The 24,054-nt window shown below is 25.6% G+C and overlaps 1 protein-coding gene and 1 non-coding gene across 2 annotated transcripts; both read right to left on the minus strand.

Moving 5' to 3' along the window:
* Positions 1 to 12,655: 12,655 nt before the first annotated feature.
* TRNAI-UAU (transfer RNA isoleucine (anticodon UAU)) lies at positions 12,656 to 12,729 on the minus strand. The gene has a single exon. It is a non-coding gene; the product is annotated as a tRNA-Ile (tRNA).
* A 9,333-nt stretch (positions 12,730 to 22,062) lies between these two features.
* Positions 22,063 to 22,938, minus strand: LOC127265873 (uncharacterized). Its single transcript, XM_051295889.1, has one exon. It carries the CDS (start codon positions 22,936 to 22,938, stop codon positions 22,063 to 22,065), a length of 876 nt encoding a protein of 291 aa, XP_051151846.1.
* Between the last annotated feature and the right edge of the window lie 1,116 nt (positions 22,939 to 24,054).

Here is a 24,054-nt window from a genome sequence, read left to right on the forward strand (position 1 = left end):
AATATTATTCTGTAATTTATTGTCACAAAATTGTCATAGTTTTATAAAAAGTCACCAGCGAAAATCTGCGGTGATGGTTCCGTAAATTTTTCCACCAACCAATAGTAAAACCGTGACTTTTTTTTACCGCAGCTTTAGCCTATTATTCTGGTAGTGTAAATAATATTTATACAAAATATAAATAAAATACTATATAATATCTTTAGTTAAATATAATATTCAAATTAATATTAATTATAAAATTAAAATAAATACATGAACAACCAACACTATGATAGACATATCAACAAACACCTTTAGTAGTTAAAGAAGTCATTCCATATAAGAAATTGACACCAACGGTATTTGAAAAGAAATATCGAACTCCACCCACCTCATATCGCAACTATTTCATGACAAAATTAAACATAATAACATGAAAATAAAGTTAATTCTATATATAATAAGATTACTTACAGTTTAAAACACATCAAAATAATCTTATTTGAAATGATGATGGGTTACGATGTCGAACTAAGCTCGACTGGAACCTAAGCTTGTACAACCATATAAGCACACATGACAAAGTTAGTAGAGTATACCACAAAATCGAAAGTACAAAACTAAAATATCGATTTTACCAAATAAAAATACAAAACTTTAACTTAGTTCTTGAACTTCATTTGGGAAAGAAAATCATCTTTCATATTTCGGGCAAACTATACACTTTTGTTTTATCATCTTGGTTGGTCTTCGATTAAAAAAAGAAAAAGATAAAAATTTCCAATGCAGTAATGGTGATGATTTCAAGGATAACGGTCGGGGACGACAACCTGAAAGTGAGAGGAGAAAGATTTTTTAAGAAAAAAAATATTGAGATTGTGTGTAATTTTTTTGTTCGGTTATTTTTATGTGTGTTATTTTTATAACAGATTACAATCTATAAATAATAAACCAAAGTACATTAGTTTGCAATTAAATTTGTATATCATGAAAATTTTAGAGTACGTAAGTAGAATGTGTAGATTTATGTAAGCTTAGGAGTATATAATATATTCGTTACATAAACTCATTATATCATGGGCAAAATAAATAGTAGGGAGCTATCTGTAAATATTTTACAAAAATAAAGACGGCAGTGTATTGAAATAACTTAAGGACTGAACTTAAATATATTTTATCTTGACATGAAATTAAATCAAAATTTCTCTTTAAATTATGTCAACGAGAATACAAGATATTTATAAAATCATAGGTATATTTGCCTTGATTTTCAAACACAAATTATTATCGATGAATTGTATAATTTTCGATAGAAATATATTACTTTTTTAAAAAATAATATATCAAAATATTATTTAAATTAAACTTCCAAATAAAATTTTAATTTGAAATCAAAACACACGAATCTTATATTACCTAACAACTTTTAAATTAATTGAGATATAATAATTTTCTAAATAATTTATAATGATATTCCAATATGGAATTAATAATAATGATAATAATAAACACTTTTAAAAAAGCCTGTTACTTTTCACACGCACACGCACTATGTCTATCTTATCGGTTTTTTTTTTTTTTTTTTTTTTTTTTTTTAATTTAATTTTTATAAAGTTATTTTGTCTTCTTCCTGAGTGGTGACTGTCATGAAAATGGACAAACCTAAAGGATAATTTTATTTATTTATTTTACATGGAACCGAAAGGATGATACTTTTGTAAGAATTGGATTGATCACGGTATTTATTTGTTCTAATCATCACATATAAAAATAAAAAAATAAACGAAAATAGGCCGAGGGATTTTATTCTTTTCCAAAAGATTCGCAATACATTTTTTTTTTAAATATTAATATATTATACATATTCAGTATTTTTATATTATTTATTTAATTTTTTATATTTTATATATATAAAAAAAATCAAACCAAAACACAAAAGAAAAAAACAAGGTACGGACCGAGGTTCGGGATTAGTTAATACTTATAAATGTGTTATATTAACATATCTTGAGTCAAAAATCAATAATTTTATACTCTATCCGTCGTACAAATCTACGCTCATTTGACCGGACACATGAATTAATAAAAATGAGTAATAATTATTAATTTTTCTTTTTATAATAAAAAAAATATAAAAATATAATAATTTTTACTTAAAAGAAAAACGAAAATAATTTTCAATAACAACCCAAAAAAAAAAAGTAAACATAAATTTGAATTACCGAGGGAGTATATTTTATGGATTATATATATATATTTATTATATTTATATTTTATTAATATAAATTATTTTTTATTATGATTATATGACATATTATGTGCAGCAATATTATACTGAATTTTACAATTCAAAGTCACATTTAAGAATGGAATGTATTATGCTTTAACAACAACAACAAAAAAAAAAAGTTGTATTATGTAGCACCGGCCTTTATTAAATATAGCAAGTCCCGGGACTCGAGATATCAGAAATCAGATCTATCCATCGGGTGTTTGTAGTCCCAGGAGCTGGCAATAATAGACTTTTTTGGTGTACGGACGGGTCAAACCTACACGTGTAAATCAATTTTTTTTTTTTTTTTCTTTTAATCCTTTAATTACTCCCTCTGTCCCATATAATATGGTCAGTATTACTGTAGACGGAAATTTAGGTAAAGCATAATCAGTAACTAATTAAAAAGTGTATTAGTAAAAATAATTATAAATTACGATTAAGATAAGTAAATAGGTTAATTAAAATTAAAAAAATTATAAAATTTAAAATGTTATTAAAATGCATAATTATATTTTCAAATATAGAAAGGACAAATTATGTGGGACGGACGAAAATAGAAAATAGGGACAAATTATGTGGGAGGAAATGAGAATGATTTTGAGCATTTGTTATATTCAGTTTCTATTGATTTTTTTTACGTCATATTTATGTTAATATTTAAATTAGTTTTTTAAATATATATTATAGCATTATTATCTAGATTCATTATCTTTACATTTTTATAAAATTTATAATAATTATTTATTTTATATATTTTTATTATCTAATAATATATATAATACTCTCTCCGTCCCTTAACAATCTATCCATTTTTTCATTTTGGTCCGTCCCATAATAAAGTATCCGTTTCCTTTTTTCAGTAATTGTACTATCTACTTAACATTACAAATACCCTTCTAATTTACAATATATTACACACGTGTCATTACTTTTATATCATACAATACTAATAGGGTTAATTTAGTCTTTTTACCTTTATTTCTATTTTATCCCAATATAATACTAATATTCCTAAAATTTCGTGCATAAACAAAATGGATAGATAGATTGGGGACAGAGGGAGTATAAAGTTTAATTTTAAAATATTCCATCCGTTCCATATTATATATTTATTTATTTTTGTACGGAGTTTTAAAAATATTAGTATTATATTGGGATAAAGTAAAAATAAAGGTAAAACGACTAAATTAATCCTATTAGTATTGTATGATATAAAAGTAATGATATTTGTATAATATATTATAAATTGGAAGGGTATTTGTAATGTTAGATAGATAGTACAATTACTAAAAAAAAAAAAGAAATGAATACTTTGTTATGGGACAGACCAAAATGGAAAAATGGATAAATTGTTCCGTCCCATTGAAATGTTGTCATTTTCCATTTTCATTCGTCCCAAAACGAGATTACTATTTCTTAATTTAATAATTGTACTACTTACCTAAAATAATAAATACTCTTCCAACTTACACTATATTACACAAATGTCATTACTTTTATATTAAACAATACTAATAGGGGTATTTTCGTCTTTTTCACTACAATTCATTATAATACTAATATTAAAAAATCTACGTGTAAAAAATAAACGGCAATCTTGCACCGGGACGGAAGGAGTATATAAATTGTAAAAATATTATACTACTTCCGTCCACCGTCAATTTATCCATTTACTTTTTACATGTTAATTTTTAAATATTAATTATTATATCAAAACGTAATAGAAATCTAGAAAAAATGAGAAAAATACTTCTATTGGTGTCTTATAATACTTATGTAATAGTTTTTACAAATATAAGTATATTTTTAATATTAAAAACAATGAAGCTAAATGCAAATAAATATATTAGAGGTGGACAGAGGTAGTATAATTTTTTTAGTACTATAAAATATTAAAATTATTCGAATTTGTGAAATTAGTGACATTTGAAAATTTGAATGATTAAATAAAACTCAAATTAATATATTACCCTAATAATTTTTCGTTTTTGATAATTTTATTAAAAGGCTAGTTGAATAAAAATTGATATAAAAAATTTAAAATAGTTACATATTGAAATTAGATACTGTATAAAAAAAAAAATTAAAAAATATATAAGTGAGTAGTGATTGTTTAAAATAAATTTGATTTTGTATTTGTCTAGATACACATTGTTGATAAATTTAAATTTTTTAATTTTTAAATTTTAAATTTTGGATAATAATTAATTAAATAATTATTTTTTTATGGTTTTTATTAGAGGTAATGGTTTCTTAAAAAATGTAATATCTGCGTGTTAATTATTTTTTTAATAGAAGTAATACACATCATTATAATAAAAACTAAAAAGGTAAAAAAAAAAAAATAATAATAACAAGGAAGATGACCGATGCTCTTAAAACTTAGTATTTCTAATTTATATTATTAAAATAATATTGTTATCCTGTTGTGCTAATTAATTATTTATTTTATTTAATATTAAGAGTTAATATTAAACCAAATTAATTTTGTAATTTTGTTATATATTTTTAAAAGATTAATTAATTTGTATATGGTGTTTTTGTTTGTGGGTTTTAATTTTTTTTGTTTAGATTTTTTAATAATTGAATTTAAATAATTGTTTGATTTGATATAAATAAATATTGATGTGATAGTTTGAATGTAAAATAAATTTGTATTATAATACTAAAAAAATTAATTTTTAACATGATATTTTTGGCGAAAAAAACAAATTTAAATAGTAAAAATATGTGGTAAAAAAAAAAAAAAAAACATACACACAACCATTGTTAGGGGTGGGCAAAAAAACCGAACCGAATCGTCGAACCGTTGAACCGAACTGAATCGAACCGAATTTTCGGTTAACCGAGCAAATTCGATTCGAATACAAATACTGCATATTTGATATTTGTTCGGTTCGAATACAAATACTGCATATTTGATATTTGTTCGGTTCGGTTTCAGTTTTTCATATTTTTTTCGGTTCGGTTAACCGAACCGAATATATTTATATTATTATATTTTTAAATTTTATATTAATAATTATATACGGTTCGGTTTCGGTTCGGTTAACCGAACCGAATATATTTATATTATTATATTTTTAAATTTTATATTAATAATTATATACGGTTCGGTTTCGGTTCGGATATTTGAAATATTTTTAAATATTTTTTATTTAATTAGAATTTTAATTTTTTTTTATATATTTTTTCTTAATTTCGGTTCGGTTCGAATTATTTGCAAATACTACAAATATTTTCGGTTTGAATACGGTTCGCGATTTCGGATATTTGTTCAGTTCAATTTGATTATCAAATACCTGCATATTTGTAAATAACCGAACTGTGCCCACCCCTGACCATTGTATTTTATATTATTATGATCTATGCTCTCATTAATAGTAGTGTTTTTAATTAAATTATATTTTACCTCTTACAAGAAACCAAACCAAATAATTTTATTTTTAAAACCACATTAGTAAATTAAAAAAAAAAAAAATGACTTTCATTCATTCTGATTAATTCGATGGGCATTATTAATGCCTAATTTTATTTGGTAGCTAAGCTAGATAATGATGATGAAGAAGAAGAAATTCTTCCAATATTGTTTCTACCCAGCAGATATAAACAAAATTTTCTTTTTCTAATATTTTAGCCATCTTCAGCCAGTCATTCTATTTTTACAGTTGCTACGGTACAAATACAGTTGATCTACACTACTTTTATTTCAACAATAAACTTCAATTTTTACTTCAAAAAGTATATTATATATATATTATTATTTTATATAACTTTTCATATTTATAAATTACATCTCAACTTTAATTATTTTTTACATTATAATCCATACACATATAATTTATATTTTATTTAAAAATTACATATAATTAAATTAACATTTATAATTAATAACTAGTACAGATAAAATAATTTTAAATAAATAATTAAATGCTATCAAGACAAATCGGATGATTTTGCTACAGTGCAACGCCAAAAAATGGCGTTGCTTCCTTATTTATTTATTTTTTAAAAAAATTTAAATTTTATTTTTAAGATTTATTTTTTATTTTTCTAATTTTTTTTAAAAAATATTATTTTAAATTATAAAAAAAAATTGTTTAAAATAATAGAAAAAAATTGAATATTTGAAGAATAATAGTGAAAAATAGAGTTATGATTGAAATAAAATTAGTATAGCAATTACATATTTAGAGTTAAAACTGCATAAATTGAGTTGGTGTGTTGGAGATAGTCTTATCCATTGTTACTTTTGTTTCCAGATTCCTAATTATCAATCAACAGTACTCTTAAGAATATAAAATTGAAATTATTTTCCATCATAAGAATACGTGTGTGTATATAGTGATAAATAAATCGTCTAAATAAGACAAAAATTCTACGAATCTCTTAGATAAAATAATTACCATAAATATAATATATTTTAGATGCGACGGCAAGACCATCAACGATAATTCGAAGAAGCGGGCAAGTGTATGGTTGGTGTTTGTGTTTCTTTCTTCTCCACCATTTTAATATATAATGATTATACATAGAAAATAATATAGAGTGACATTAATAGTCTCAAAATAATAAAAAAAAACACATTAAAAGAAAATTAAATTTTTTTCAAAAGTACAAAAATTGTATCAAGTGAGTACAACATTAATTATAAAATAATACAATAATAATCCCAAAAGAACAATAATAATACCAAAAGGACATAATAATAATAATAATAATAATAATAAAATAGTCCCTCCATCCCACATAATTTATCTCTATTTTTTATTTTTATCTGTCCCACATAATTTGTCTTTTTTATTTTTGGAAATATAATTATGCACTTTGATCGCATTTCAAATTTTAAATTTTATAATTTTCTTAATTTTAATTAAACTATTTACTTATATTAATCTTAATCTATATTATTTTTACTAATACACTTATTAATTACTTACTAATTATACTTTACCTAAATTCTTGTATCTACGGTAATACACCTATATTATATAACCTTCCTAAGCCAGAAAAAAAATATTAAAATATAAAATTCTCTGTAACCTTTCTAAGCTAGTGGTTAGTGGAGTAGTACTAAGTAATTATTATACCTACAGAAAATAGTTAAGAATTACACTAATTGACTTTAAAATAAAATATAAAAAAATAATACGCCCTCCGTCCAACTAGAAAGTGTACATATTTTTATTTTACGATATCCAATTACAAAGTAAATATTTCATTGAATATTTCATTTTTTCCACAAATATTCTTACTTTACATCACATCATTACTTTTATACCAAAAAGAAAGGGCAAAAATATCATTATACTACTTTTAACTCCCCACTATAATTAAAATACTACTCCCTCCGTCCCATATATCATGTCCACGTTGCCGTTTCTATCCGTCCCACATACTATGTCACTTTCCTTTTTTGGAAAATAATTACACACTTTAATCTCATTTTAAATTTTTTAATTTTATTTTTTTTTAATTTTAATTAAATTAATTAGTTATCTTAATCTTAATTTATAATTATTTATATTATACTATAATTATTTTCACTAATACATTCTTAATTATCTACTAATTACATCCCTCCTAAAATACTGTGTCTACAGTGCAGCAGACACGGTATCTAGGACAGAGGGAGTATTATTTCCTAAACAATGCACCAAAAATAAATGTATACTTTATCCGCAGAGGACGGAGGGAGTATTATTTGCAAGAGTGAATTTTGTAAGAGTATAGTAGTACTGTCAGGAGAGTACAATAGTATGTATAAAAAAGCATAACAATTATTTTTTAAGAACACATAAATAATTTATTATAGCACAATAATAAAAAAAAATAATATATACTCTCTCCGTTGTAAAATTATAGTTTAAGTTGTACTTGACACGAGATTTAAGAAATATTGATATTATATTGGTAGTGGATAAAAAGTACGGGTAAAAGATTTTTTTTGCCCTTGTGAGTCTATTAATGTAGAAAATAATGGCAATTGTGTAATAATAATAATAAAAAAAAAATAGTTTTATAGTGATATGATTATTTGTGGAATGATACTATTGTTTTGAGACGGACAAAAATGGTAAAGAAGACTATTGTATTAGAAAATATTTAAATTTTATTTTTTTAGAAAATATTTAATAACATTTTTATGAAAAATCTTATTCGATATGCCAAAATTTGTTATTCGATATGCCAAATTTGACTTCTATATATTTTTCACAAAGTTGAACAAGTTTTTGGAACGCAAAAAAGAAATGTCTTCGCCAGTCCTAAAAAAGAGAATTCAAATAATTTCGAACTTAATATTTTTAAAAGAAGTCCATATTGTAGTGTTTTTTTGTGTGTTTTTTTTTTTTATGATATTTTTTATATAAGGTATACATAATTATATATATGTAATAGAAAAAATATTGAATGTGTGTAATATATTAGTAATTTTTTAGAAAAATATATTGAAAATTTGTAGTTAAATTAAGGAACACAAGTATTTCGAGCTAAAGATATGTATATTTTAACTCATCATATGTATATATATATATATATATTTATATGATGAGTTATAGGGAATTGTTAAATAATTTGAAATAATATATTTTATGTAAGATATAGAAAATTGTATAAATAATATAAAAATAATAAATATGTATAATATATTAATTTAAAAAATATATATATTGAAAAAAAAAATTAGAACACATATATGTTTGTATTTGAGAAGAATGTGTCTTTGACAAGTAATATATATTGGGAGATACTATCTCTGTCATCCAAATATGCATTCAATATCTTTGTAAAATACAAATAGAATGAACACGAATTTTAATGACAGAGAAAGTATAATAATTATTATTCTTTTTAATCTTAAATATTTTGTTTTGTTTTTTTTTCCATCTTTTTCTATCTATATGAATATACACAATATTTTAAATTGATGAGATGGAAGTGAAAGCCAAACTTTGAGAGAAAAAAAAAAAAAAAAAAGTGTATAGTGTATAATATTTTTATATTTTATAGATATTTTGTATTATTTAATAAATAAAAATCCATAATAATATAAGGACTTTATTTTTTCAACATTATTTTTTAATTACAATTCTTTAAAATAAGGCTAAATTGCACAAAATTCATCCGTAGTTTCGTAAAATTGCACCAAATCCCCATACTTCTAAAAGTGCGTTAAATTCTCTCGTGGTTTCATAAACTTTGCGTCTAACCCCCTCAGTGATCCTTATTTAACGGTATTTGACCTAAATGCGCTCAAATTGCGAATAAATTTTAAAATCTCAATTTATAAACCCTTAAAATTACAAATATATATATATATATATTTATATTTACCCTAAAAAAATAGTAAATATACTAAAAAAAATAGTTATTTTTCTCAGATTTTAAGAGTTTATTTTTACTATTTTTTAGGCTAAATATATAAAAAAATAAATATATTTGTAATTTTAGGGGTTTAGAAATTTAGATTATAAAATTTATTCGCAATTTGAGCGAATTTAGGTCAAATACCGTTAAATAAGAACCGCTGAGGGGGTTAGACGCAAAGTTTATGAAATCACGAGGGAGTTTGACGCAGTTTTAAAAATATGGAGGATTTGGTGTAATTTCATGAAACCAGATGTGAATTTTGTGCAATTTTATGAAACCATAAGTAGATTTTGTACAATTTAGCTTAAAAATAATAGTAATAAAGAACAAAAAATACTTATTACAAAAGTTAAATAATAAAAATTCAAATTCAAATATTCATTACAAAAAGTAAAAAATAAAAAATAAATAAATTCAAATATTTATTATAAAAAGTCAAATTCAATTTAAAATAATATATTTTATATTTTTAATACAACTTCACACATCACAGGCCAAAAATCAATTATCAATTAATCTAAAACACTTTAGTATTCTTTGTTTATAGAGAATTTCACCGATTTTTATTTTTTATGTTAATATATTCAGTTTGTTTACTCAATATTTAGATGAATTGATTTTTTAAGTAAGAAGAACTGTGTTGGTAATATAAATGATAATAATATATATTATATTAATATGCGAGTATATTTGTATTTTTTTAATAATATTTATGAATAATTATTTAATTAAAAAATATTAAGTGAAGAATCGGATTATATTAATTGAATTTTGTGTATATTTTGTACTTTGTGCTTACGTGTTTTTATTGGTGTTAAAATTGTCAGGATTAATCTGATAATTTTATATTTAAAGCTCCACTTCATATACATTCTTTTGTTCTTTATTATTTTATTTTATTATTATTATTTATTTATTTTTGTTAATCATGGTGTTTTTCATATATTCTATTTCTTTAGATATATTTTTGTAAGCTATATTTATATATAAAAATACTATGTTATAAAAGTTTTATTATTATTAAATATATCTATAAATATTAATAAAGTGTAAAAAATTATTGAATATGATTTTTTTTTTTAAAAAAATATTTTATATATTAAATTGGAGAATAAAATAAGATTATAAATAATTATAATATTTTAAAAAATATATTTCATCAATTTGGTGAAATTATCTTCATGGGGCATACAAAGATTACAAATTAAATAAAATTTTAAAGAATAACTATATATATATATATGTATACATATATATATATATAAAGGATTGTGCATCCTGATTTCTGTCATCTTCCTTCAACTGTTTTCTTCATCTTTTATATTGAAAATTTCATTGTCCTAATTTCATTATTACCATCTTCTTACAATTGAAGTTAATTATTATATTGTGCTATTTTAAAATTATTATTGTGTTATTTTAAAATAATTATTATTATATTTTTTTATAATTAATATTGTGCTCTCGTAATATAATAAAAAGAGAACCAAAATTTCACCAAAATAGGGCTAAACTTTAAAAATAACATTCCGTCCTTACATCATACATGTAAAAGGACGTACAATGTATTTGTTGTCCGACGAGATTGTATTTTTTGAATTGATATATTTTAAAAATATTAAAAATAATTTCGGTTTCAATTTTTTCAAATATTTTATTTCAATACAATATAAGTAAATAATATATTAAACAGTCATCTCCTATTTTATGGCGCAAATTACTTTTGACAATCTTCACCACATAAAAAAAAAAAAATCTACAATACTCTTGATATAGAAAAAGAAAAAAAACAAAAAAAAATACACAATCACATTTTAATAACTATGAAAATGTATTATTTCAGTTCCGTAGGCTAACTTAACATCAATATTATTTGAAATGCAAAATCTAGGTTTTTTCTTTTTAGAAAAAAAATAACCTCGACGAAACAATTATGTTTATTTTGTGAAATAGTTTTAAAAAATAACTTTATATAAAATATAGTGAATTGTATAAGTAACATAAAAATAATAAAGATATATAATATACTCCATCCGTCTTATTGAAAGAATAATGTTTTTTTTTTTGCACGTAGATTTTTTAATAATAGTATTATATTGAATTGTAGTAAAAAGGACAAAAACATCCCTATTAGTATGATGTAATATAATATATTGTAAATTAGAAGGATATTTATTATGTTAGATAGGTAATACAATTACTAAATTATGAAATAGTAATATTGTTTTGAAACGAACGAAAATGAAAAATAACCTTTCAATGGGATTGGAGAAGTATTATTTTTTTTTAAAAAAAAAAAACCATATGTATTTTATTCAAAAAAAAATAAAAATGCACCCAAATCAATAACCTAATATAATAATAAAATAAACTTGTAATTTATAAAGAAAATAAACTAATTAATGTTTTAATATGAAATTCAAGTAATATAAGTATCTTAAGAAATATACTTAAATGTCTAATATGAAATTATGTGTGTTTGTTTGTAGGTTTGAATAATAAAATTTAAATGATATTTTAAATGTAGCACTAATTTTTTATAAAATATAAAGGAAAAAAAATCAAAATAAGAATCTTTCAATGCAAAAATTTGATAGAAATTGTCTCCGTCATCGAAATTGTCACATTGTCGCAGATTAGGCTCGTCGGTATTGATTTGGCGTTGACATAACTATTCTATCAACACCATATAGACGAAAAATGAGTTTTTTTAATTTTTTACGTTTTTAAAAAAATATCGTCCACATGGCATAGACATATCAATCACATCATCGTCAAATCAGCATCGACAAGCCTATTTAGCGACAACATAACGATTTTCATGACAGAAAATCATGTATGTCAAATTTTTGCAATTAAAATAATAATTTACTCAAACTTTTAATGAGGAGACATAAATGTGAGTTTATTAATATATTACACTAATTATTTTTATATACTTGTACAATTAGATAAAAATAAATTTTTATGGAGTGTCCCTTCTTCCAATTCCAAAATGGTGGGATATTACTAAATAAAAATTAAAAATGGTCCCAGCGGGGCTCGAACCCGCGACCTTCGGCTCATAAGACCAACGCTCTAACCAACTGAGCTACGGGACCCTTTTATAATAAAATTCTTTTAATTATATTAGATAATACTTTTAATCTTTTCTTCTATAAGAATACCGCTCCTATGTTTTGTACTCCCTCCGTCCCAACAAGATGCAACATTTACTTTTGACACAGGTTTTTAGGTGAGTAATATTAAGTAGGATAATTTAAAAATTAGGTGATGTGATGGAGAGAGAAATATATATTTTATTTTTTTATTTGGATGATGTGAGGGGATAAAGTATGGGGTATAAAATAAGTATAATGAATTATTTCTTATTTTGAAAATGTTGCAGAGTGTTTTGGACATATCAAAAAAAATATTGCAGGGTGTTTGGGACGGAGATAGTATTATTTATCCAAAATTTCATGATTGTTTTATAAATAAATATACTGTTATTTTTATTTATTTATATTGTATAAAATTTTGTATTTTATATATGGGTGTCATTACATGTTTAAACAAACTCTAAGAGCTTTTTGGTTCATGGGCTTGATCGAATTTTATGGAATTTGAATTTTAAAATTCTAATAAATTTATATTTGATTTAAAATAGATAATAAAATTTAAAGGGGATAATCGAAGGATTTTTTAATAACGGGATACCTCCTATTACTTTCAAATTTTATTTTTATTTTATTTTTATTTTTTACCATTATACCCTTCTATCTAATAAAAAAATTATTTCTTCTTTTTTTTAATATTATATGTATATATTTTTATATTTAATTATATTTATTGGTTCTATAAAATATAATATTTTATTTAAATATACTAGTGCAAATACATATATTTATTTATAATTATTAATTTTATTTATATTTAATTATATTATTTAAATAACTTAATAATTTAAATTTATTTGACTAGCATGTTTTTTGTATTTTTAATTTAAAGTATTTTTTATAGTAGATATATGAAAGAATGTCGGTAGGTTAAAAATTAATATTTTATATTAAATTGTTATTTTTTTAATATAGAGATTGTATATTATATATTTTGTATGAATATATATTATATTTTTTTAATATTAATTGAAAATTATATTAAATCTTTTTTTGTTAGAATACACCAAATTTGGCTAAAAAAAAATAAATTAAGTTAAAAAGAAATAAATGTAAAGTTTAATTTATCATAATTAAAAAGAAATTGTTGAAGAATAATTCTGTCATTAAAATATAAAAAATACAAAATTTTCAATAAATCTGCAAAACAGACTGGATTTAGAAGATATAAATCCCCGATTATTTTACCAATCAAACATACAATAAGATTTTAAATCAATAAATCATATCACATATAAATTTTATTGTAAAACTTTAATTTCATTAAAAAAATAAAATAAAATAAAATAATAATAATAATAATAATAATAATAATAATAATAATAATAATCATAAACTAAACAGGACCTAAATATCTTTAAATATGAAAATTATTATTAATCACGTCGAAAATAAGAAGGTTGGCAGCATTGGCGGATCTATGCCTAGGGGAAGAGGACTCCAGCACCCCTTCCCCCTTCCCTTCTTATTTATTGCTATTATGTATATAATATATATATATATATATATATTATAAAAATAATTGAAAGGATATTAAAAAAAAAATACTGTAAAATAATATGTACTTATTCTGTTTGTTAAATTTATTATTATTTTTTTTATTAGTTAAATTTACTTTATTATTATATTTGAAAAAGTAAAAAATTTATTATTTAATTATTATATTTCATTAATACTTATTTACAATAAATACTATTAATTTTATCTTTTTTTTTCATTTTTTTAATTATTAACTAAATTTTCAAAAATATCTTCAACTATCTTTTAATTATTTTTTATTTTTTTAATAAAATATATTTTTTTTAAATTTTGAGCCCAATGGGCTAAGTATAGGTGAGGGATAAAGTAATTTTTATACTTTTTCTATTAATAAAATATATATATATATATTTTAATTAAATAAAAAATTATTTTTATTTCATTTTTGAGGAAAATTTTATATATTTTTATTTCATTTTTTATTTAATAAAAAATTTATATAGAAAAAATTTATTTTTACTTTTTTTAGAAAAAAATCTATGTCCAAATAATTTCCACGACAATCTTAATGATTTTGGAAGTTTATTTTTTTACTAAAAAAATGTATTATTTGTCGATTTTAAACAATACCAACAAATAAAAGAAAAGTTACTTTCTCCGTTCCACTTAATTTGTTCGCTATTTCTATTTTTGCAGTTCCGCATAATTTGTCATTTTTCTAAATATAATTATACATTTTAATCACATTTTAAAATTTATAATTTATTATTTTAGTTAAACTATTTAGTCATTTTAATCTTAATACTCCCTCCGTCCCAATAGAGTTGTCTTATTTTTCTATTTTCTTCTGTTCTAAAACAATTGTCTTGTTTCTTTATTTAGTCATCATGGTCCTACTTTATAACAAAATTATTCTTATTTTTCCAAACTACTCCTAATTATTATTCTAATATACTTTTTTTTTTAAATCATTTAAAAAGTAAGAGTATTTTAGTCTTTTACCTTCTACTTTATACACATTTTTAACTAGATACTATTATTTATTGATTCTCGTGTCCACTCCCAGTAAGACATTTTTTCTGGGAATGAGGGAGTATATAATTATATTTATTAAATCATAATTATTTTCACTAATACACATTTCAATTACTTCCTAATTATAGAATACATAAAACTTTGCCTAAATTAAATGAGATTGAGGGAGTACAATATATAGTCGCGCTATAATTGTTACTCCATCCGTCCAACTTAATTTGTCAACTATTTCTATTTCCGTCTATCATACATAATTTGTCTTTTCTTAAGAAAAAAACAATTATACACTTTAATCACATTTTAAGATTTTTAATTTTTAATTTTTTATTTTAATTAAACTATTTTGTCATCTTAATTTTAATCTATAATTATTATTATTTAATTATAATTATTTTTACTAATATATTTTTTAATTACTTACTAATTACACAATATCTAAAACTTCCTACTTAAATAAAATGAGACAATTTAAATGGAATGGAGATAGTATTTATCAGTGCTTGTAAAGACTTTCAATAAAAATATATTGTGTATATTATTACAATATGTTATTGATAGAGGATTAGCTCCAACCAATACCATAAACAAACTGTATTAATTTAAAATATTAGAAAATTAGCCTCATTTGGACAAAGTTCTACTTCTGCATATGGTTGATGTAATTCTCCGATTTCGAAGTTTATAAAATAATATTATTATAGCAAAAAAAATTTTTTATAATATTTTAGGATAAAAAAATTAATATTTTAAAATAAATTTTATTCATATTTTGTATATTAATTATAATTATGAAGACTGTTAAACAGATAAATATCGATAAAAATAAATAAAAAGATAATATAATAATAATAATAATGATAATAATAATAATAATAATAAAGGTGATGATGATGAAGATAATGTTTATAATAATAATAATAATATAATAAAATATATATATACACATACAAACAAATATATTCATCCTTACCGTGGGCAGAAGGGAAAGACGCAGGAGAAGAAGGCATAGAAGAAGAAAGGAGAAGAAAAAAAAAAAAAATTAATCGTTTGATTTTGATTGATTTCGGTATTGTATTCATTGTTATACGTAGAATTTAATTATAAATTTTAATATGAATTTTGATATTGAGGATATTAAATTATAAATTTTTCAAAAATTCATAACTGGCTATTTGACTATTTAATCGACTAATTTCTTTAGTTTATAGCCTATTCGTAGTCCTAGTATTATATTTTGAGAATTTCGTATCGATCCAAGCCGAATTGAAAACGGCAGTGCAGTGCACCTGTCTGTTTATTCATATCATTAAATATTTTTATTTAATAATCGGGCAATATAAATATTATGAGGTATAAGAGTTTTATAGCTAGAATCTCGTATTCTACTACATATAAAAATTTGAAACCCAATGAACTAATTATAAAAATTAGCTTTTGAATAAGTAGGTAGCTCCTATGAATAAATATATAGTTCATATGATTTGAGTAAATAATGTGGCAGGTGTACGTTGAAGGAGATTTATGTGAGATTGTAAAAGTTATGGAGTGTCGACAAGAGGTAAGCAGTAAGGAATTAAATCTAATTAAAAAAAATTAGGTATGCTTGTTGCATGCGATTCTGATTAATATGTTAATATGATATTATATGAATCATTTTGTCAGTGCATGTATATATTTATATATATGTGTGCGTATGCATGTGGGAGAATTCACGGTTTATGATATTTGATATACGTATTTGATCGCGTTGGTGAATTTATGAAAAATAGGATAGGTGAGCTGTCTCACCAGCCCTTTTCGGTAAATTCACTTATTTGACATGTTGCACACATATTGTACAGTTTATCGGTTATGTTTTATGGATCTATCGTTTAGTCGTCATGTGCAGTAGTGCTAGGCGAGGGCATCATATGGGGTTAGGATATTCGACCCCGATGTACCGTATCACTTTGGCGATAGTGGACAATGGTAGTCGGACAACTGGGTGACTTAGTCGCATGGATTAGACCCATGGTAGTTGAGACGTACTTGGTCTAATCATTCGTGTTCAATGTTGTTCCACTCACTGGAGTAGCTACTAGTAAGGTCTACTGGTAGTTTAGGATCATATGCCAAACTTCAAACGTGATCCTGTTAGGGCGCGCGAGGAGGAGTAGAGTTTCCGGTTTTCCTTGGGTGATTCCAGGTTGCACAGATTCTATTATATTACACGGGATAGGGCTAGTCAGTGGGAGTCATATCTTCGCTATCACAGACTATGGGGCGTCTTGTGGTTAATAGCGACAACGTTCGGTTATCCATGTATTGATTGTGGGAGTCGTATAGTGGGTATATGGAAGTGACCGGATGACCGTTATATTATTATGGGTTTATCAAGTCCTTCATTGAGCCGATGATTTTCCGGCTATTTATTGATGATGGTCCAGTGAGCTTGTTATTACAGGGCCGAAGTTATTATGACTGCTCACTTAGACAGATGCAGTGAGCCTATTATTATGGAGTCGAGGTTATTCCGGCTGCTCACTTCGGCGGATGTATATATATATATGTGCATGTGCATTGTTGTCGAGTTTAGTATCTTTGTTGCTTCATTTCACTATTGACATGACATGACACGTATTTTATGATTGACGGGAATTAGACTTTATTTTAAAATGCATGAAATGACATATTTCACGTTAGTTCTTAAAATAGATTTAATTCTAGACTGATTTTAAGAAAAATATGTATTTCAGGTATGCATGGCACCTCCGGGATAGGGGACGTTTCGGGATATAGAAAGATGGACTGAGTGAGTGAACTTACATCTATTGTATTATATGTAACTTTTTAACTGGAAAAACCTCTTGTTTAGGAGTGTGTTTTGTAAATATTCATAAATCAGATCTTGTTATATAATAATGCATTTTTATAGTTAATTTTAGCCTTAACATTGTATTTTGGGGCCCGAAGTAGGAGGTGGCGATCTCATGATGCAGTGTGGCGGTAGCATTTCCAGTATGAGTTAACTAAGGGTGTTACAGTTGAACTGATATACATTATGTTGTTTAATTTTGAGTTGAAATTTAATTTATTTTTATTTTTATATTTAAATAATAAATTCATGTAAAATTTTATTAAAAAAATAATATATTTTCATTTCAAGATGTATAGACTAGTCATTAAAATTTTTAGTTTTAAATAATAAATAAAAAAACACCCAATATAAATAGAACACATAAAACATAAAGTTAATAAATATATTAGTGATTATATATAATAGTGTTGTGATATTATTATAGGGATAGTCAATAGAAATATTAATTATCTCTATCGCTAACCACTATATAATATATATATATAATATATAATATAATATGATATATGTATATATGTTGTGTGTATGTAACGGATGAAAGTGTAATGATTATGTATAATTATTATATGTGTATGTATATATGTTATGTATTAAATGTATGCTGTGTAGGAGAAAATTTGAAAGAAAGATTAAGTGAAATGGTGGGGTAAATTTATTTCATTCAAAACTCATATATATAGCTGGAGGTATGGATACATATATGGTAGTAAACTATGCTACATCACATCGACGTTGGTGATATGTGTAAATACAATTTGTATCCATATTTTGAATACGTGTACAACACTCCCCCTTGGATGCATTTGTATGAGAATGTATCTCGTTAAAACCTTACTATAAAAAAATCCCGCGAGAAAAAAAATTCTAGTGAAGGAAAAAGAGTACAACATTCTTGTATTTATTTGCTCTCCTTGATCTGAGCATAATTTGAGATTTCTAAACCGACGCATTCTAATTTTCTTTACCAATTTTTCAAATGTAGCACTCGGTAATGCCTTGGTTAATATATCCGCTAAATTATTATCGGATCGAATTTGCTACACATCAACTTCACCATTCTGCTGAAGATCATGAGTAAAAAAGAATTTTGGTGAAATGTGTTTCGTTCTATCTCCTTTAATGTAACCCCCTTTTAGTTGGGCTATACAAGCCGTATTATCTTCATACAATGTAGTTGGGAGAATCTTATCATCAGGTATTAATCCACAATTTTTCAGAATATGTTGAGTCATTGACCTCAATCAAACACATTCTCGACTAGCATCATGTATTGTCAATATTTCAGCATGATTTGAAGAAATGGCTGTTAAAGTTTGTTTCATTGATCTCCACAAGTGAATAATAGCCAGTTTGAAACTTGGTTTATGAGGATCAATAAATATCCTACATCAGAAAAACCAATCAGTTCATGTCGAGAATATTTCGAGTAATATAGCCCGATATCAATTGTTCCTTGAAGATAGCGAAAAATATACTTAATTTCATTCCAATGTCATCGAGTAGGCGATAAGCTGAATCTTGCCAATAAATTTACAGGAATTGATATGTCAGGTCGGATGCTATTAGCAAGATACATCAATGCGCCTATAACACTCATATATGCCACTTCTGGGCCAAGTGTTTTTTTATTTTCCTCTTTCGGTCTAAATGGATCCTTTGTTGGATTGAGTGCTCTGACGATTATTGGGGTACTTAGCGGATGTGACTTATCCATCAGAAATTGTTTCAGTACCCTTTTGGTATAATTTGATTGGTGGATAAGGATTCCACTTTCTAAGTGCTCAATTTGCAAATCAAGACAAAATTTGGTTTTTCCAAAATCTTTAATCTCAAACTTCTTTTTCAAATATTCAACAGCTTTCTGGATTTCATCAGGAATTCAAATTAAATTGAGATCATCGACATATACAGTGATGATTACAAATTCTGACCCATTTATGAAAACACATGGATAGATATGGTCATTTATGCAACCTTCTTTTGTTAACCTTTTGCTGAAACAATTATACCATATTCGGCCTGATTGTTTGAGCCCATACAAAGATTTTTGTAATTTGATGGAATATAATTCTTTTGGTTTTGATTTGAATGATTCAGGTATGTTAATTCCTTCTGGGATTTTCATATAGACATCATTGTCTAAGGACCCGTAAAAATAGGCAGTAACCACATCCATTAATCACATATCAAGATTATTGTGTACTGTTAGGCTCATCAGATACCTGAATGCTATTTTATCCATGACCGGTGAATATGTTTCTTCAAAATCAATGCCCGGTATCTGGGAAAAACCCTGGGCTACAAAAATTGCTTTATATCTTGTGATATCATTATTTTCATTTCTTTTTCTCACAAACACTCATTTGTAGCCAACAGGTTTTACATTTGTAAGTGTTTGGACTATAGGGTCGAATACTTGTCGTTTATTCAATGAATCTCCGTTGTTGGTTCAAGATATTTTGCAATCGAGGGTGATTCATACCCGACATATATACCCAACCTTTTTTTAGGTCTCATTTTCATGTGTTGGGGTAGCGCAATTGGCACATAAACAGCACACCCAAATATTCGCAGGTGAGATATATTTGGTATTTTTCCAGATACAATTGAGTGGGGAATAACAGTAATAACTTGTCGGCCTTATTTTTGCGAGAGTTGTTGCATGTAATATGGCATGTCCCCAACATAATACGGAAAGTTTAAACCTCATTAACAATGGTCTAGCAATTAATTGCAATCTTTTGATAAAGGATTCAGCGATGCCATTTTGCGTGTAAACATGGGGAACAGGATGTTCCACAGTAATCCCAATTGACATGCAGTAATCATCAAATGTATGTGATGAATACTCTCTAGCACTATCTAGACGTATTTTCTTTATCGGGTGATCTGGAAATTGTGCTCGCAATTTAATTATTTGTGCGAGTAGTCTAGCAAAAGCTAGATTGCAAGTAGATAACAGGCATACGTGGGACCATCGCGTTGACGCGTTGATTAGTACTATAAAGTACTTGAAGGGTCCACACGGTGGATCTATTAGTCCACAAATATCACCCTGAATTCTTTCTAGAAAAGCTGGGGATTTAAATCCAACTTTTGTTTGAGATGGTCTGATTATTGACTTCCCTTGGGAACAGACAGCACAAGCAAACTCATTCGGACTCAAAATATTTTTCTTTTTCAATGAGTGGCCATTGAATTTTCAACAATTCGCCTCAGCGTTACATTGGTAGGATACCCAAGTCGATCGTGCCAAGTTTTAAATTCGCTAACAGCCATTTGGTCTACTAGGTGATATATTTCAACGGCACTAACTTTTGAATAATGCAAGCCGGAAGAAAATGATGGCAATTTTTCTCTCACAATTCTTTTGCCATTCACAACCTGAATAATCAATAGATACTCGTTTTCTGCCTCATTCAATATTTCAATGTGATATCCATTTTTCCAAATATCACTGAAGTTCAGTAAATTCCTTCGAGCTTTGCTCAAGAACATAGCATTTTGAATTGCCATTTTTGTCCCTTTAGGGAGAAATACAGTAGCCTTTCCTGAGCCTTCAATCATTTTCGATGCACCACTGATAGTAACAATAGAGGTATTTCCTATATTCAAGTGGGAGAAATAACATTTGTTTTTCAAAATACTGTGAGTTGTAGCACTGTCGATAAGGCAGATATTGTCATGGGCTCTCAAATATTTGGCATCCATATATTTGCAAAAACGTAAAAATAATAAAAGACATGTATTAGTAATATAATTAAAATAGACTTATATTACGGGGGGAAAAACAAAAATGGGCAGAAAACATTAAAATAACAAAAGAGATACAACAACATTTCATCATTTAACATCATCAGCTATGTCAAGTAGATCATCTCTATCTAGGTGCGTGATATTTTCATTCATAACATCGTCAAAAGTGTCATCGCGGCAGCATGATTTGTTTCGGCAGCAACTCTTCCCTGCATTTCTTTTGAGGCCCGATACAGTTCAGCCAAATGACTGACTGTGCGACAAATATGGGCCCAATGACCTTTAATTCCACACCGGGTGCATTCCTCGTCATTGTTTCTGTTTCTCCCGGTGTTGAACCTCTGTTGAGGTCTATACGGCCTTCTGTCATTATAACACCGATTTGGCACATATCGGGGTTTGTTTTGATAATTATTGTGAATGTATATGTTTGTCTGGCCCCGTTTGCGATTATCATTTTGATCGTGATCAATTCGCTGATTTCTGACTTGCCCACGACCACGCACCGGATTTGCCGGCTGTATTGCATTTGCCTCTGAAAATGGATTTGCACCTGTCGGCCGAGATTCGTGATTTTTCAACAGCAATTCGTTATTTTGTTCGGCCAGCAAAAAAAAGGTGATCAGCTCCGAATATTTCTGGAAGCCTCTTTCGCGATACTGCTGCTGCAAAACCATGTTAGAGGCATGAAAAATGGAGAAAGTTTTCTCCATCATATCAGATTCAGATATATTTTCGCCACAGTGGCGCAACTGTAATGTTATTTTAAACATGACAGAATTATCTTCTTTGACTGGATCCTGAAGCCGTAGGTTTTGCCATTCGCTTCGTGCCCTTGGCAACAATGTCAGTCTCAAGTGATCGTATATTTCTTTCAATCTCTCCCACAATTCAAGTGGGGATACCAACGTGACATACTGCATTTTCAGTCCGTCATCGATGTGATGGTACAAAAAGATCATGGCCTTTGCACGATCTTGGCTCGGGGAATTTTTATCCCGGGAAATGGTATTTTCCAAGCCCATTGATACTAAATGCATTTTCACGTCACGAGCCCATGTCATATAATTTTGGCCTGAAACGAGGAGAGGGAGAAATTCCTATTTGGCAAGGTTAGTCATAATAAACAAATAAAGATAAAATATTACCTTATGGAAATTAAATATATAATCGTGCTGATAACGTGTTGTGATATTATTATAGGAATAGTCAATAAAAATATTAATTATCTCTACCGCTAACCACTATTTTATATATTGTATATAATATATATATAATATAATATAATATAATATGATATATGTATATATGTTGTGTGTATGTAACGGACGAAAGTGTAATGATTATGTGTAATTATTATATGTGTATGTATATATGTTATGTATTAAATGTATGTTGTGTAGGAGAAAATTTGAGAGAGAGATGAGTGAAATTGTGGGGTAAGTTTATTTCATTCAAAACCCATATATATATATATATAGGTGGAGGTATGAATACATATATGGTAGTAAACTATGCTACATCACATCGACGTTGGTGATATGTGTAAATACAATTTGCATTCACATCTTGAATTGAGAGCGACTTTTGGGGATATGATATTTGAAATGGTCACAGTTTCGGATGTACTCAAATTATATCAATAATCAAATTTTCAATTACATAAATCAATAATTCAAAGTGAACTTAAAGGTAGATCATGGTGCATAAAACAATTGTATGCATTTCGATTAGAATGATATTCTATGGTTATCATTTGACTTTACATATCTTGTTTATTCCATCCAAAATTGGTTTGATGGTATAGAATACTTAAGAATCAAGATTATTATATCATAAAAACACTACATTAGATCAATGCCAAAATTTTGGCACAATAAGAATGTAGTTCAACAATTTTGGATCTAATGAGTTTAGATCCCATGTTATAAAGCCATCTCCAATTGAGCACCGTCAGTCAATGGCGCTCGAGAGATTGATATAGCTTACATTTTTGCATTGCTCTCTTTTTATTTTCCTATTATTTATTTTAAATATTTTTTAAGTGAAAAATAAAATGTGTTAGAATAAAATTATGGTAACAACTACATTATTAAAGTTAAATATATATAAATGAAATTTGTAGGTAGGAGATCACCTAA

This window comes from Andrographis paniculata, unplaced genomic scaffold, assembly GCF_009805555.1.
Source record: "Andrographis paniculata isolate CXL003 unplaced genomic scaffold, ASM980555v1 Contig74END, whole genome shotgun sequence".
Taxonomy (NCBI): Eukaryota; Viridiplantae; Streptophyta; class Magnoliopsida; order Lamiales; family Acanthaceae; genus Andrographis; species Andrographis paniculata.

What these genes read in the sequence shown, in the direction of transcription:
- LOC127265873 (XM_051295889.1), bottom strand. Translation starts at nt 22,938, where the DNA reads ATGGGCTTGGAAAATACCATTTCCCGGGATAAAAATTCCCCGAGCCAA.